General features: G+C 36.2%; 1 protein-coding gene across 3 annotated transcripts in view; it reads left to right on the top strand.

The window, feature by feature from the left end:
* The window catches only part of RPS6KA6 (ribosomal protein S6 kinase A6), a 140,952-nt gene extending 125,764 nt beyond the window's left edge, over positions 1–15,188 (top strand). For 2 of the 3 annotated variants that reach the window (XM_030934025.1, XM_030934024.1), the window contains 2 exons: positions 14,055–14,195; positions 14,763–15,125. In XM_030934025.1, the coding sequence (XP_030789885.1) occupies positions 14,055–14,195; positions 14,763–14,888 (267 nt within the window). In that variant the 3' untranslated portion in view covers positions 14,889–15,125. Of the gene's footprint in view, positions 1–14,054; positions 14,196–14,762 lie in introns of all 3 variants that reach the window. The other variant, XM_030934023.1, reaches the window with a different exon arrangement.
* The last annotated feature ends 221 nt before the right edge of the window (positions 15,189–15,409 follow it).

Genomic DNA, 15,409 nt, shown 5'->3' with positions numbered 1-15,409 from the left:
TTACTTTGGACTTTGAATTGTTATCTTTTCCTGGGCTAGCAATGTGCAGTAAAATACTCTGGCAATGCTAGGTAGTTGCTCCCAGTCAGCCATGTGATTATGAGGGTTAACAATCAATAGTCTGTATTTTTCAAGGCCGTAACCCCTTAATAAATGAGAGCATGTGTATTTTCCCCTGTGTTTTCTTTTAGAAGTTCTATCATTTTAGGTTTTATCTTTAGATCAATGTTCTTTTTTTAATTTAACATATGTATATGGTACAACATATGGTCAAAGTTCATTTTTACATGTGAATGAATATGCGGTTGTTCCAGTACCACTTTTTGAAAATAATATCCTTTCTTCACCAAATTGCATTTGTATTTATATCAATTGTCCAAATATCCATGGTTCTGTTTCTATACTTTTATTCTGTTTCACTGATCTACTTGTCTATCTTTACACTTTTATCATACTATCTTAATTATGTTGCTTTATAATTAAATTTTGAAATCAGGTACCATGAGTGTTTCAGCTTTTTTCTTATTCAGAGTTTTTTGAGGTTTTTTTGTTGTTGTTTTGCTATTTACGGTCCTTTGCCATATGAATTTTATAATCAGCTTCTCAATTTCTATCAGAAAAAAAAGTCCATTAGGATTTTGAATGAGATGATGATGGAGCTATAGATCAATTTGGGAAGAATTGACATTTTAACAGCATTGACATTTCTTATCTATAAACACAGTATCTCTTTCCAATTAGGTCTTTACTTTCTGTCAACAATGTTTTATATGTTTAAATATACAGGTCTTAAACATCTTTTATCATATATTTTCCCCAAATATTTTGTTTTTAATCATATTAATGGCATTAAAATTTTATTTTCTATTTATTGTTGCTAGTATGCAGAAATATTATTTTTATTATATTGATCTTATATATTATAAGCTTGCTAAACTCACTTATGAATTCTAGTAGCTTTTTTCTAGATTTCATCAGTTTTTCTACATAGATGATAATATTTACATAAGGACGTTTTAGTGCTTGATTTCTAATATGGATGTCTTTTTTCTTAATTTTCAATGACTAGAACTTCCAGTATAGTGTTGTAGAAGTGGAAGGAATGGACATTCTTGTTTTGTTCCTGATCTTGAGTATAAGCATTTATTTTTCACCATTAAGGATGATGTTAGCTGTAGGTTTTCCATGGATGCTTCTAATTACATAGAGGCAGTTCCATTTTGTTTCTGGTTTGATGAAAATTTGTATTGGAGATGAATGTTGGATTTTGTCAAAGGCTTTTCCTATGTCTGCTGTGATAATCACATGATTTTCTTTATTGTTGTTGTTACATTGATATACATTTGAATTACCTTTATTTTCAAATGCTAAGCCAACCTTCTATTCCCAGGATGAGTACCACGTGATCGTAATAGACTGTATATAGCTAAATTTGATTTGCTAAAATTTTGTTGACAATGTTTACATCTGTGTTCATGAGGGATATGAATGTACTATTGTAAGTATCTTTGTCTGATTTTGCTTTCAGTGTAATACTGGCCTTAAATGAGTTGAGAAACATTGCCTCCTCTTCAAATTTCTGAAAAAATTATTTAGAATTAGAATTTCTTATTTTTAAATGTTTATTGGAATTAATCAGTAAAGCCATCTGGACCTACAGTTCTCTTTGTTGGAAATATTTAACTATAAATTCAATTTCTTAAAAAGGTATAAGGCTATTTAGTTGTTTCTTCTTGAGTGAGCATTGGCATTTTTTTTACTTCAAAAGATTTGTCCACTGTCAAACACATTGGCATGAAGTTTTTCTTATAATATTTTCTTACTAACTGGTTAATATCTGCTAGTAACCACTGTAATCTATACTGATGTCTACTTTCTCATTTCAGCTATCATTATGGATTTGTGTATTTCTCTTTGTAGTTATAATGGTTTTTGCTTCATGTGTTTTGAAGCTTTGTTACATGAATAAACGTTTATAATTTTCTTCTCTTGATTACTTATCCCCTCTATGTTGTGAAATGACCTTCTTTATACCTTGTAATATTTGCCATTGTTTTTGAAAGATATGTTCATACAATATAAAATTCTTGGTTGACATTTTTTTCAGTATATTGAATATATAGCTCCACAGTCTTCCCATTCAATTTTTTTTTTCTGACAAGAAATCTGTTGTTATCCTTATCTTTGTTTCACATATAACATGTCCTTTTGTTCTCTAGCTACTTTTAATATTTTCTGTGTGTCTTGGGTTTTGAGTGATTTGGTTTTGGTGTGCCTTGATGTGGTGTTCTTGATTTTTCTTGTACTTGGGTTTTATTGACTTTATTGTATCTGTGAATTTATGGTTTTCATCAAATTTGGACATTTGGGGGCCATTATTTATTTAAATATTCTTTTCTGCTCCCAATTTTCTTCTGGGACTTCAACTACATGTATATATTAGACCATGTGAAGTTGTCTCACAGCTCACTCAAACAGCTCTTTTGTTGTTTTATACTCTTTTTTCTTTTTGGAAAGTGTCTGTTGTGTCTATTTGATTTAGTTTCATTATTTATTATCTCACATTTTAGTTTTTATCTCTAGAAGTTTGATTTGAGTCTCTTTTTTTTTTTGAAATGGAGTCTTGCTCTGTCTCCCAGACTGGGGTGCAGTGGCACAGTCTTGGCTCACTGCAGCCTCCGCCTCCCAGGTTCAAGCAATTCTCCTGCCTCAACTTCCTGAGTAGCTAGGATTCAGGGGTATACCACCACACCCAGCTAATTTGTGTATATTTACTTAGTAGAGACGGGGTTTCACCATGTTGGCCAGGCTGGTCTCGAACTCCTGACCTCATGATCTGCCCGCCTTGGACTCCCAAAGTGCTGTGATTACAGGCGTGAGCCATCATGCCCGGCTTTGAGTCTTTTTTTTTTTTTTTTTTTTTTTTTTTTTTTTTTTATATCTTCTCTATCTCTACTTAATTTTTGAACATCAGGAATACAGTTATAATAACTATTGAATATCCTTGTCTGCTAATTCTGGCATCTGTGTCAGTTCTGGGTCAGTTTTGATTGATTGTTTTCTTTCTCCTCATTTTTGTGCTTTTTGCCTGGCCACTAATTTTTGAGAAGATACCAAATGTGGAGAATTTTACCTTGGTGGGTGCTAGATACTTTTATATTCCTATAAGTATTCTATTTTCTTTCTTTCTTTCTTTCTTTCTTTCTTTCTTTCTTTCTTTCTTTCTTTCTTTCTTTCTTTCTTTCTTTCTTTCTTTCTTTCTTTTCTTTTCTTTTCTTTTCTTTTCTTTTCTTTCTTTCTTTCTTTCTTTCTTTCTTTGTTTTTGGGTGGGGGGAGGGGGACGGAGTCTAGCTCTGTCACCCAGGCTGGAGTGCAGTGGCTGGATCTCGGCTCACTGCAAGCTCTGCCTCCTGGGTTCATACCATTCTCCTGCCTCAGCCTCCCGAGTACCTGGGACTACAGGCGCCTGCCACCATGCCCGGCTAATTTTTTGTATTTTTAGTACAGATGGGGTTTCACCATGTTAGACAGGGTGATCTAGATCTCCTGACCTTGTGATCCGCCCGCCTCGGCCTCCCAAAGTGCTGGGATTACAGGCGTGAGCCACCACGCCCAGCTCTATTTTCTTAATGTCAAATGTGTTTTTCTTAAGATTTATTTTTAATTAACACATAAAAATTGTACATATTTATGAGGTATAGTGTGATGTTTCAATACATGTGTACATTGTATGATGATCAAATCAGGGTAATTAACTTATCCATCACCTTAAACATTTAACATTTCTTTGTGATGAGAACATTCAAAAATCCTCTTTTTTAGCTGTTTTGAAATATATAATACAGTATTGTTAATTATATTTACTCTACTCTGCAGTAGAACACCAGAACTTCTCCTGTCTATAATTTTATACCCATTCAGTAATCTCTCCCCATCCCTCCCTCAACCCTAACCTCCTCAATCCCTAGTAACCACTGTTCTGCTCTGTACCTCTATGAGATCAACTTTTGTAAATTCCACAAATGAGTGGATCATATGGTATTTGTATTTCTGTGCCTGGCTTATTTTATTTAACATAATGTCTTCCAGGTTTATCTATAGTGCCACAAATGACAGCATTTCTTTTGACCAATAGTATTCCATTGTTTGTATGTACCACATTTTATAATCCACTATCTGTTGGTGAACACATAGGTTGCTTTTATATCTTGTCTATTGTGAATCGTGCTGCAGTAAATAGAGGAGTGCAGATATCTTTTCAATATACTGTTCTCATTTCGCTTGGGTAAACAGCCAGCAGTGGGACTGCTGGATCATATGGTAGTACTGTTTTTAATTTTTTGAGGAAACTCCATACAGTTTTCCATAGTGGCTGTACTAGTTTATGTTCCCACCAATAGTATAGCACATTTCCCAGTTCTTCACATCCATGGCAGCATTTGTCATTTTTGTACTAGCCATTCTAATTGGGGTGAGATAATATCCCATTATGGTCTTGATTTGTATTTCTGTGATAATTAGTGATATTGAGCATTTTTCCATATACCTATTGGATATTTGTATTTATTCTTTTGAAAAATGTCTATTTAGATTTTTTGACCACTTTTTAATCAAATTATGTATTTTTTTGCTATTAAGTTATTTGAATGTTTCATATATTCTGGATATTAATCCCTTTTCAGATATATACTTTGCAGATTATTTTCTACTATTCTATAGATTGTTTCTTTCCTCTGTTGATTATTTCCTTTGTTGGGCAGTAACTTTTTCATTTGAGGTAATCCCATTTGTCTGTTTTTGCTTTTCTTGCCTGTATTTTTGAATTCTTATCCAAAAATTCTTATCCAGACCAATGTCACAAAGCATTTCCTCCATGTTTTCTTCTAGTAGTTTTATAGTTTCAGGTCTTACATTTAAGTGTTCAATCCATTTTGTGTTGATTTTTATATATGGTAAGAGATGGTGGTCTAGTTTTATTCTTCCACATATAGATGTCCAGTTTTCTTGGCACTGTCTATTGAAGAGACTGTCCTTTACCCAGTGTGTGTTCCTGGTGCCTTTATTGAAAATCAGTTGGTTGTAAGAGCATCAATACATTTCTGTGTTGTTTGTTCTGTTCCATTGGTCTATATGTTTATTTTAATGCCAACACCATCCTGTTTTTGTTACTGTAGCTTTATAGAATACTTTGAAGTCAGTGTTATGCCTCCAGCTTTGTTCTTTTTGCTCAAAATGGCTTTGGCTATTTGGAGTCTTTTGTGCTTCCATACGAATTTTATAATTTTTTTCTGTGTCTGTGAATAATTCCATTGATACCTTGATAGAGATTGCACTGAATCTATAGATTGATTTGGGTAGTATAGATATATCAACAATATTAATTATTGCTATCCATGAAAATGGAATATTTTTTCATTTATTTGTATCCTCTTCTGTTTCTTCCATCAGTGTTTTATAGTTTTCATTGTAGAGATCATTCACATCCTTGGTTAAATTTATTCCTGTCTACTTTATTTTTTTGCAGGTCCTAAATGGAATTGCTTTCTCGATTTCTTTTTCAGACAGTTCACTATTGTCATATAGAAATGCTAGTGATTTATATATGTTGCTTTTGTATCCTGCAACTTTACTGCACTTTGTTTATTCTAACAATTTTTGGTCACATCTTTAGGGTTTTCTATAAATAAGATAATGTCATCTGTGAACAGTAACAGTATTACTTCCTTCTTTCCAATTTGCATGCCCCTTTCTTCTTTTCCCCAATTATTCTGGCTAGGACTTCCAGAACTATGCTGAATAAAAGTGGTAAAAGTGGGCATATTTGTCTTATTCCAGATCATACAGGAAAAGCTTTCAACCTCCCCCTATTCAGTATGATGTTAGTTGTGGGTTTGTCATATGTGACCTTTATTATGTTGAGGTATGTTTCTTCTATACCTAATTTGTTTAATTTTTTTTATCATGAATGGATGTTGAATTTTATCAAATGCTTTTTCTGCATTTTAAATTTATCCTATGGTGTTTGTCCTTGATTCTGTTGATGTGATGTGTTATGTGTATTCATTTGCATATGTTGAGCCATCCTTTTATTCCTGAGATAAATTATTCTTGAAAATGTTGAATGATGTTTTTAATGTGCTGTTAAACTCAGTTTGCTGGTATTTTGTTGGGGATTTTTGCATCTATGTTCTTTAAGGCTATTGGCCTATAGTTTTTGTTGTTGTTATGTTCTTTCTGTCTGGTTAGAACAGTAGGGTTAGTCTGGCTTCATACAATGAATTTGGAAGGATTCTCTCCTCTTTAATTCTTTGGAATCGTTTGAAAAGGATTGGTATTTATTATAAGTATTCATCAGTGAAGGCGTCAGATAATGGGATTTTCATTGATGGGAGACTTTTTGTAACTGATTTAATCCTGCTACTTGTTATTGGTCTGTTCGTATTTTCTATTTTATCGATTCGATTTTGATAGATTTCATGTATCCAGAGATGTATCAATTTCTTCTAGGTGTTCCCATTTGTTGGCATATAGTTGTTTGTAATAGTCTCATAATTCTTTCTGTTTCTGTGATACCATTGTAATGTCTTCCATTGGATTTTATTTATTTCAATCATCTCTCTTTTTTCTTAGTCCCATTAAAGGTTGGTCAATTGTTTATCTTTTCATAAAACCAACTCTTTTTCACTTATCATTTGTTTTTTTCTCTATTTTGTTTATTTATTCTGTGATGTTTATTATTTATTTTCTCCTAATTTTTGGTTTAGTTTGCTCTTCATTTTCCTGTGAGTATGCTTGAACTTTATTGTGGGCAGCAGTTAAGTTACTGGAAACAGTTTCATACTTTTGGGTCCTCCTTTTAAATTTTTTTAGGCAGGGCCAGACTAGTGTTTAGGGCTACTCACTGTTTAGGCAAAGTGCTTCGAAATACTGTGTAATATACTTCATGAATTATGATGTTTTCCATTTTGGCGAGTGAAAACAGGCAATCCACCCCACCTGTGTGAGTCCTGATTTTCATCCAATCCTTTCAGATAGTTCTTTCCAAGGTCTTGGGTTGTTTCCTCACATGTCTTTATCAGTAGTAATCTGCTAGATACTTTAGTGAGACCTTTTATAGAGCCTTGTAATTCTCTCTCTCTGCTCCTCTCATCCCTTTCATACCCTGTCCTGCTAACTATGTCTGCCTTGGTCTCCCCTGAGTCTCAGTTCTATCTCCTCAGCTCAAACCAACCAGGCTTCACCCGAGTTTCCCTTACCTGCACAGCAGCTACAAAACTCTCTCGGGTTTGTCCACAATGAGATACCATCTCACACCAGTTAGAACGGCAATCATTAAAAAATCAGGAAACAACAGTTGTTGGAGAGGAAGTGGAGAAATAGGAACACTTTTACACTGTTGGTGGGATTGTAAACTAGTTCAACCATTATGGAAAACAGTATGGCAATTCCTCAAGGATCTAGAACTAGATGTACCATATGACCCAGCCATCCCACTACTGGGTATATACCCAAAGGATTATAAATTATTATACTACAAAGACACATGCACACGTATGTTTATTTCGGCACTATTCACAATAGCAAAGACTTGGAATCAACCCAAATGTCCATCTGTGACAGAGTGGATTAAGAAAATGTGGCACATATACACCATGGAATACTATGCAGCCGTAAAAAAGGATGAGTTTGCATCCTTTGTAGGGACATGGATGCAGCTGGAAACCATCATTCTTAGCAAACTATCACAAGAAGAGAAAACCAAACACCGCATGTTCTCACTCATAGGTGGGAACTGAACAATGAGATCACTTGGACTCGGGAAGGGGAACATCACACACTGGGGCCTATCATGGGGAGGGGGGACGGGGGAGGGGGGAGGGATGGCATTGGGGAGTTATACATGATATAAAGGATGAATTGATGGGTGCTGACGAGTTGATGGGTGCAGCACACCAACATGGCACAAGTATACATATGTAACAAACCTGCACGTTATGCACATGTACCCTAAAACTTGAAGTATAAAAAAAAATAAAAAATAAAAAAAATAAAAATTAAAAAAAAAAAACTCTCTCGGGTTTGTAAGCTGAAGCTATCACTATGCTAACCCGATTGTTTCCCACTATTAGGAATCACTTTCCTTTATTGCCTAACATCTGATAACCTGAAAACTGTTGACATATTCTATATTTTATGTTCTTTTTTAATTGGTTGTTTCGGGCAGATAGGCACATCCAGTCCTTGGTATTTCATCTTGACCAGAAGAAGAAAGCCTCGGACTATTGAAATTTTATCATTTATCCAATAACCATTTAGGTTTGTTTCATTGAAATCATGGTTATCTTCTTTTTAGTATTAATTGTCCATTTATTTTTGCACATTTTTCCCCAGTATGGCTTTTGATTGGTTGCCCTAGTCCCTTACATGGTTTCAACCAATTACATTATTCTTCAGAATCTGATAGTACTACTTAGAGTCTTTAGTTTCACTGCTTCTGCAATTGATGAAACATTTGCATACAATGATTTTGTTTCTATATTAGAACAGTTTTTTTTTTTTTTTTAAATTTTACTTTAAGTTCTGGGATACATGTGCAGAATGTGCAGATTTGTTATATAGGTATACATGTGCCATGGTGGTTTGTTGCACCTAGCAACCCGTCATCTAGGCTTTAAGACCCGCAAGCATTAGGTATTTGTCCTAATGCTCTCCCCCACCCGTCTCCCTCCCCTTGCCTCTAACCCCTGACAAGCCGCAGTTTGTGATGTTCCCCTCCCCATGTCCATATGTTCTCATTGTTCAACTCCCACTTATGAGTGAGAATACCCACTGTTTAGTTTTCTGTTCCTTCGTTAGTTTGCTGAGAATGATGGTTTCCATCTTCATCCATGTGCCTGCAAAGGATATGATGGCTGCATAGTATTCCATGTTGTATATATGCCATCTATTCTTTATCCAGTCTATCATCGATGGGCATTTGGGTTGGTTCCAAATTTGTACTATTGTAAATAGTGCTGCAGTAAACATACATGTGCATATGTCTTTATACAAGAATGATTTATAATCTTTGGGTATATACCCAGTAATGGGATTGCTTGGTCAAATGGTATTTCTGGTTCTAGATCCTTGAGGAATTGCCACACTGTCTTCCACAATGGTTGAACTAATTTACACTCCCACCAACAGTGTAAAAGCATTCCTGCTTCTCCACATCCTTGCCAGCATCTGTTGTTTCCTGACTTTTTAACGACCGCCACTCTAACTGGCATGAGATAGTATCTCATTGTGGTTTCAATTTGCATTTCTCTAATGACCAGTGGTGGTGAGCTTTTTTTCATGTGTTTTTGGCCACATAAATATCTTCTTTTGAGAAGTGTCTGTTCATATCCTTTGCCCACTTTTTGATGGGGTTGTTTTCCTCTTCTAAATTTGTTTAAGTTTCTTGTAGATTGTGAATATTAGACCTTTGTCAGATGAATAGATGGCAAAAATTTTAGCCCCTTCTGTAGGTTGCCTGTTCATGCCGATGATAGTTTCTTTTGCTGTGCAAAAGCTCTGTAGTTTAATTACATCTCATTTTTCAAATTTGGCTTCTGTTGCAAGTACTTTTGATGTTTTAGTCATAAAGTCTTTGCCCATGCTTGTGTCCTTAATGGTATAACCCAGGTTTTCTTGTAGGACTTTTATGGTTTTAGGTTTTATATTTAAGTCTTTACTCCATCTTGAGTTAATTTTTATATAAGGTATAAGGAAGGGATCCAATTTCTGTTTTCTAAATATGGCTAGCCAGTTTTCCCAGCACCATTTGTTAAATAGGGACTCCTTTTTCCATTGCTTATTTTTGTCAGGTTTGTCAAAAATCAAATGGTTGTAGATGTTTGGCGTTATTTCTGAGGTCTCTGTTCTGTTCCATTGGTCTATATATCTGTTTTGGTACCAGCACCATGCTGTTTTGGTTACTGTAGCCTTGTAGTGTAGTTTGAAGTCAGGTAGCCTGATGCCCCCAGATTTATTCTTTTTGCTTAGGATTGTTTTGGCTATAAGGGCTCTTTTTTGGTTCCATATGAAACTTAAATTAGTATTTTCTAATTCTGCAAAGAAAGTCATGAATGTATAAATTACTTTGGGCACTATGGCTATTTTCACAATATTGATTCTTCCTATCCATGAGCATGGAATGTTTTTCCATTTGTTTGTGTCCTCTCTTATTTCTTTGAGCAGTGGTTTGTGGTTCTCCTTGAAGAGGTCCTTCATATCCCTTGTAGGTTGTACTCCTTTATTCACTTTATAGCAATTGTGAATGGGAGTTTACTTATGATTTGGCACTCTGCTTGTCTGTTATTGGTGTATAGGAATGTTTGTGGGTTTTGCACATTGATTTTGTATCCTGAGACTTTGCTGAAGTTGCTTACCAGCTTAAAGAGTTTTTAGGCAGAGACGATGGGGTTTTCTAAATATATAATTATGTGATCTGTGAACAGAGACAATTTGACTTCCTCTCTTTCTATTTGAATACTTTTATTTCTTTTTCTTGCCTGATTTCCCTGGCCGGAACTTCCAATACTATGCTGAATAGGAATGGTGAGAGAGGGCATCCTTGTCTTGTGTTGGTATTCAGTGGGAATGCTTCCAGCTTTTTCCCATTCAATATGATATTGGCTATGGGTTTGTCATAAATAGCTCTTACTATTTCAAGATATGTTTCATCAATATTTAGTTTATTGAGAGTTTTTAGCATGAAGTAGTGTTGAATTTTATTGAAGGCCTTTTCTGCATCTATTGAGATAATCGTGGTTTTTGTCATTGGTTCTGTTTATGGAAAGCATTTAGCCCATTTACATTAAAGATTAATATTGTTACGTGTGAATTTGATCCTGTCATCATGATGCCAGCTGGTTATTTTATACATTAGTTGTTGCAGTTTTCTCATATTGTCATTGGTCTTTATATTTTGGTGTGTTTTTGCAGTGGCTGGTACCAGTTTTTCCTTTCCATATTTAATGCTTCCTTCAGGAACTCTTTTAAGCAGACCTGGTGGTGACAAAATCTCACAGCATTTGCTTGTTTGGAAAGGATTTTATTTATCCTTTGCTTGTGAAGCTTAGTATGACTGTATATGAAATTTTGGGTTGAAAATTCTTTTCTTTAAGAATGTTGAATATCGGCCCTCACTGTCTTCAGGCTTGTAGGGTTTCTGCAGAGAGATCCACTGTTAGTCTGATGAGCTTCCCTTGGTAGGTTAACCCGACCTTTCTCTCAGGCTACCCTTAACATTTTGTCCTTTGTTTCAAACTTGGAATAGCTGATGATTATGTGTCCTGGGATTGCTCTTCTCAAGGAGTATCTTAGTGGTGTTCTCTGTATTTCCTGAATTTGAATGTTGGCCTGTCTCGCGAGGTTGGGGAAGTTCTCCTTGATGATATCCTGAACTGTGTTTTCCAACTTGGTTACATTCTCCCCACCATTATTACTTTCAGGTACATCAGTCAATTGTAGATTTCGTCTTTTCACATAGTCTCATATTTGTTGGAGGCTTTGTTCGTTACTGTTAATTATTTTTTCTCTAATCTTCACGTTTTGTTTCATTAATTTGATTTTCAATCTCTGATATCATTTCTTCCACTTGATCGATTCAACTAGATCCATTCAACTATCCATACTTGTGAATGCTTCACGAAGTTCTCATGCTGTTTTTCAGCTCCATCAGGTCATTTATGTTCCTCTCTAAACTGATTATTCTAGTTAGCGGTTCCTGTAACCTTTTATCAGGTTTCTTACCTTCCTGGGACTGGGTTAGAACATGTTCCTTTAGCTCAGAGGAGTTTATTACCACCCACCTTCTGAAGCCTACTTCTGTCAATTCATCAGTATCATTCTCTGTCCAGTTTTATGCCCTTGCTGGAGAGGAGTTGCAGTCATTTGGAGGAAAATAGGAATTCTGTTTTTTTGAAATTTTCAGCGTTTTTGTGCTGGTTTTTCCTCATTTTTGTGGATTTTTCTGTCTTTGATGTTTGAGGCTAATGACTTTTGAATGGAGTTTTTGTGGGGGGGTTCTTTTTGTTGATGTTGATGTTGTTGCTTTCTGTTTGTTAGTTTTTCTTCTAACAGTCTGGCCCCTCTTCTGCAAGTCTGCTGCAGCTTTCTGGAGGTCCACTCCAGCCCCTGTTCACCTGGGTATCACCAGTGGAGGCTGCAGAACAGCAAAGATTGCTTCCTACTCCTTCCTCTGGAAGCTTTGTCCCAGAGTGGCACCAGCCTGATGCCAGCTGGTGCTCTCCTGTATGATGTGTCTGTTGATCCCCTGTTGGGAGGTCTCTCCCAGTCAGGAGGCACAGGGGTCAGGGACCCACTTTAGGAGGCAGTCTGTCCCTTAGCAGAGCTAGAGCGCTGTGCTGGGAGAATCCTCCTTGTCAGGATCAGCTGCTCTCTTCAGAGCCAGCAGGCAGGAAAGTTTAAGTCTGCTGAAGCTGCACCCACAGTTGCCCCTTCCCCCAGGTGCTCTGTCCCAGGGAAAAGAGGGTTTTATCTATAGGCCCCTAACTGGGGCTGCTGCCCTTCAGAGATGCCCTGCCGAGAGAGGAGGAATCTAGAGAGGCAATCTGGTCACAGCCGCTTTGCTGCGCTGTGGTGAATTCTGCCCAGTCCAAACCTCCTGGCCCCCTTAGCACTGTCAGGGGAAAACTGCCTACTCAAGCCTCAGTAATGGTGGACACCCCTCCCCCCACCAAATTCAATTGTCCCAGTTTGACTTCAGACTGCTATGCTGGCGGCAGTAAGAATTTCAAGCCAGTGGTTCTTAGCTTGCTGGGATCCGTGGGAGTGAGACCCACTGAGCGAGACCACTTGGCTCCCTGGCTTCGGCCCCATTTCCAGAGGAGTGAATGTTTCTGTCTCGCTGGGATTCCAGGCACCACTGGGGTATGAACAAAAAAAAAAAAAATGCAGCTAGCTCAGTGTTTGCCCAAACAGTTGCCCCGTGTTGTCCTTGAAACCCAGGGCCCTGGTGGTGTAGGCACACCAGGGAATCTCCTGATTTGTGGATTGCAAAAACCGTGGGAAAAGCGTAGTATCTGGGCTGGGTAGCACAGTCCTTCAAGGCTTCGCTTGGCTGAGGGAGAGAGGTCCCCTGGCTCCTTGCATTTCTCCTGTGGGGCGATGCCCCACCCTACTTCTGCTCACCCTCTGTGGGTTGGACCCACTGGCTAACCAGTCCCAATGAGATGAACTGGGTACCTCAGTTGTAAATGGAAAAATCACCCACCTTCTGCGTTTGTCTCACTGGGAGCTGCAGACCAGAGCTGTTACTTGGCCATCTTGCCAGATTCTCCAAAAATGCTTCTTAAGGAGTTTACTTCTCATTTCTCTAAAGGATATTTTGGAGATACAGTTTATTACATCTCTTAATATACTGAAAACTTTTCCTGTGTGATTGTATTAAATTTACAACTTTTTTTATTACAACAGAGATAACATAAGCAAACTCACACTTACTCTGATGAAAAACTTACAATACTCTGAGCACTACTATGATAGAAGCCAGTTGCTAACATTGGATTTATGGTTTGCTTTCTTAATATGTTATATAGTAAGCCACCATTTATTGAATGAATTAACTACATGGGGCCCTCCCCTCTATGTTTTATCTGTGTACACGTACCCTTACACCTTGGGGCACAGCTTAACAGCAAAGTTCAGTAGCTCCTGTCTCCTGCTGAAGATTTAGCATATTCCAGGATGACTTCTGCCATTTTACATTTTCCTCCTCCCTCATTAATCACACATCTAATTTCACAGATTTGGCATCTTCCGATTTAAAAGTGTTGTATAGGGATTTAATATATATTGAAAAATCTCTCTCAAGATTCTCTTGAGAGTTAACTGTGTAGAGTATAGATTTTACTTTACATAAATGTAGGTAAAATAAATAGATTGCAAGGCTATCAGTGCTGTCACATTTTCAGTAACTGTAAAATTATATATGTATGTGTGTGTGTGTGTGTGTGTGTGTGTATACACACACATATACACACACACTTTTTTAAATTTTAATTTAGGATTTGCTTTCCCATATGCTTCATATGGACCCACGTCAGCGGTATACTACTGAACAAATATTAAAGCACTCATGGATAACTCACAGAGACCAGTTGCCAAATGATCAGCCAAAGAGAAATGATGTGTCACATGTTGTTAAGGTAAAACAAACATACTTTTATGTGCCTTCAAAATATCAGATACGTAATAAACCCATTGTGTGCCACTTGCTAATGACACTTAAATAATTCCTTAAAATATCTTTATTTTTTAAAGATAGATTTTTTTATATTAACAACCATGTGCTTTTCTTAGCTTACTTTACCACTGCCTTTCGGCTGAAACAATAAAAATTTCTTGATTGTACCCGCCTTGCTTTTGAGAGATGCTGGAATTAGGATTGGGCTAAATGCAAGTTTCATATTGAAACAAAAGATTGCTGTTAGTTCTTAATTTATAACTGTTCATGAAACCATTCCTATATCCATATACATTGAACCAAGGTTTTAAATATTAGTGTTTTAACAATTTTTTGTAAAATGCATAGTTATTTAAATGAAAAACATACAAGTAATATTGATTCATCAGTGCACAGATCTAATATATTCAATTATTTTCCTAGGAAAAGACATTTTGTTCTAGATATATGTCTCATAATATCATGTGAATTTTTTTTTTTTTAACTCCAGAATTTGTACTTAGTTTGTGACATTTTCTCATTACTGTAGGGAGCAATGGTTGCAACATACTCTGCCCTGACTCACAAGACCTTTCAACCAGTCCTAGAGCCTGTAGCTGCTTCAAGCTTAGCCCAGCGACGGAGCATGAAAAAGCGAACATCAACTGGCCTGTAAGATTTGTGGTGTTCCTAGGCAAAACTGGATGAAGATGAAATTAAATGTGTGGCTTTTTTCCTAATCTTATCAAAGGCATCATTTTCTGCTTAATTACTTGAATATTAAGTAATATAAATCCCCATTTTTAGGGGAAGTGAGATTTAAAAAACCATGCACAGGTCCACAATATTCATACTGTGTGTTTGCAGTAGTGTTCAAGTGTTTATTTAAGCATATAGTTGGTGTCCACCAGGTCCTCACAACTTCTCTGCACACTAGCTTCTAAAATTCCTTTCAAATAAAGTTACTTTAATATTTTTTCTTTTTTCATACAATTATGGTTTGGGGCGTCATTACCAACAATCTATATATATATATATATATATATATATATATATATATATATATATATAGTATAATGACAAGCAATGTTAGTATTTTTTAACATCAGATCCTGAAGGATAGACTTTTTTAAAAAAAGAAAAACAATAAAAACATATTATAAAAGCTAGTTATTCTGTAAAACCAAAGGACTCCAT

The sequence above is a fragment of the Rhinopithecus roxellana genome, chromosome 7, assembly GCF_007565055.1.
Source record: "Rhinopithecus roxellana isolate Shanxi Qingling chromosome 7, ASM756505v1, whole genome shotgun sequence".
In the NCBI taxonomy this organism is placed as follows: Eukaryota; Metazoa; Chordata; class Mammalia; order Primates; family Cercopithecidae; genus Rhinopithecus; species Rhinopithecus roxellana.
This window is presented reverse-complemented; position numbering and strand designations above follow the sequence as displayed.